General features: G+C 33.8%; 1 protein-coding gene across 1 annotated transcript; it reads left to right on the top strand.

Moving 5' to 3' along the window:
* Nucleotides 1-397: 397 nt before the first annotated feature.
* Nucleotides 398-886, top strand: LOC130744235 (ATP-dependent DNA helicase RRM3-like). The gene has a single exon (XM_057596428.1). The coding sequence runs from the start codon at nt 398-400 to the stop codon at nt 884-886; it is 489 nt and encodes a 162-aa protein (XP_057452411.1).
* The last annotated feature ends 1,358 nt before the right edge of the window (nt 887-2,244 follow it).

The following is a 2,244-nucleotide window of genomic DNA, read 5'->3' as shown; positions in this document are numbered from 1 at the left end:
GAATTTTATAGGGTATTAAAAATCGACTTTGATGATTTTTTCAGGACTAAATATTGAAGTTGATCAGTTACAAAATTTGTGTTTGGCTGAGATAGAGAAAATACTTTAAAGAAATGGCAAATCTCTTAAGGAACATAATTGTCTGCCCTATCCAATTTTTGATGATGTGGAATAGTTTCAAAACAAGTACATAGTAGATGAGCTTAACTACAACAAAGAAGAAATGACAAATAAACATGCATCCTATCTAACAATGATGACAGCAGAACGGAAGGGTGTATATGACAGTATAATGCAATCGGTGTTGTTTGATAGTGGCGTAGTTTACTTTTAGTATGGATATGGAGGAACTGGCAAAACTTTTGTCTGGAATACATTATCTGCAGTCATCCGTTCAATGGGTATGATTGTTCTGAATGTTGCTTCAAGTGGTATTGCTTCTTTGTTGTTGCCGGATGGTAAAACAACACATTCCAGATTTTGTATTCCATTGCAAACCGATGAAACAGCTACTTGCAACATCAAACAAGATAGTTTAAGGGCAAATTTACTGATCTGTGCCAAATTCATCATTTGGGATGAAGCTCCTATGTTAAATAAGAATTGTTTTGAGGCACTTGATAGAACTTTGTACGATATCATGAGACAGGAAGATGAAAGCAACATGGACAAACCATTTGGCGGTAAGGTTGTAGTTCTTGGTGGTGACTTCAGACAAATTCTTCCATTCATTCTAAAAGGTGGAAGGCAAGACATTGTATCTGCTACAGTAAATTCTTCTGATCTTTGGAAATACTGTAAAGTTTTAAAGCTCACTAAAAACACGAGATTACGCACAACAGGTTCACCAGAGCTTGCAACAAAAATTAAAGAATTTGCTGACTGAATTCTTAAAATCGGAGATAGTGATTTCGAATAAAATGAGCGTGGTGAATCATATATTGAAATTCCTGAAGATCTTTTGATACAGGATAGTGAAAATCCACTTCTTGACCTGATTGATTTGCATATCCCAATTTGGTGCAGAACATGAAGACTAAAAAGTTTTTGGAAGGACGATGCATATTGTGTCCTACATTGGAATGTGTTGAGAAAGTTAATTATTTTATGCTTGATTTACTACCAGGTAATACAACAGAGTACTTAAGCTCAGATAACACTTGCAAATCTGACGAGGACACTGAACTACAATCAGAGTGGTTTACTACAGAATTCTTAAATGATATTACATGCTCAGGAATACCAAATCAAAAAATTATATTGAAGTAAGGTGCTCCGATAATGCTATTGAGAAATATAGATCAAGCAGCCAGTTTATGCATTGGAACGCGACTAGTAGTTGCTGATCTTGGAACAAATGTTATAAAGGCCACTGTAATAACAGGAACCAACATTGGAGAAGACATTTTCATTCCAAGAATGGACATGGTTCCATCTGTCTCAAGTTACCCGTTAAAGTTTGAAAGACGTCAATTTCCGATCAGTCTATCCTAAATAATTTTGAATTTTATGAAATTTGTATGACGGTAAAATTTATGAGGCATCACAAGTTTATTGGTTTTCTTTATACGTTTTGCTTCTTTACTAATTGTCAAAAAATAATGTTGAACAATCGTATTGAAACATATTACACTACGAATTTAATAATACATAAATAAATTAAAGAAGTGATTAAAAATCATAAATTCTCACATTACAAATTAATAAACGCATTTTCATGACTTTTTCATACATTTACTTTTATTTCTTAAATAATCACGCGCATTTATTGAAGGTATGAAAAACGGTAGAAAGGGGGGTTTGAATAACGTTTTCAGTACAAAACTACCACCTTAAAGATTTTGACAAATCTTTCGAGAACTTAAGTGCTAAAGATAAGAGATAGAAAAGCACACAAGGATTTTATCCTGGTTCACTTGATAAATCACTCAAGCTACTCCAGTCCACCCGTTAAGGTGATTTCTTCCTTCTTAGAATGAAGGCAATCCACTAATCAGGTAAGAGTTACAACTGCACTTGAAACCTACAAGTGACTAACAATTACACTGACTTAGCTCACACTAAGATTCACTCTCTTAGTCTTCTCTAGGATCCGATCAACCTTGATCTCCTAAAGGAACTAAACAAACTGTTTATCAAAGAAATGTTTACAAGAGATTTGCTTCTAAAAAGCTGATAGTAAACACAATGAATTTCAGATGAAAGAAAGCTTAGAATATTTTGAATATGTCTTGCGCGTATGTA

The sequence above is a fragment of the Lotus japonicus genome, chromosome 3 (assembly GCF_012489685.1).
Source record: "Lotus japonicus ecotype B-129 chromosome 3, LjGifu_v1.2".
Classification (NCBI taxonomy): domain Eukaryota; kingdom Viridiplantae; phylum Streptophyta; class Magnoliopsida; order Fabales; family Fabaceae; genus Lotus; species Lotus japonicus.
This window is presented reverse-complemented; position numbering and strand designations above follow the sequence as displayed.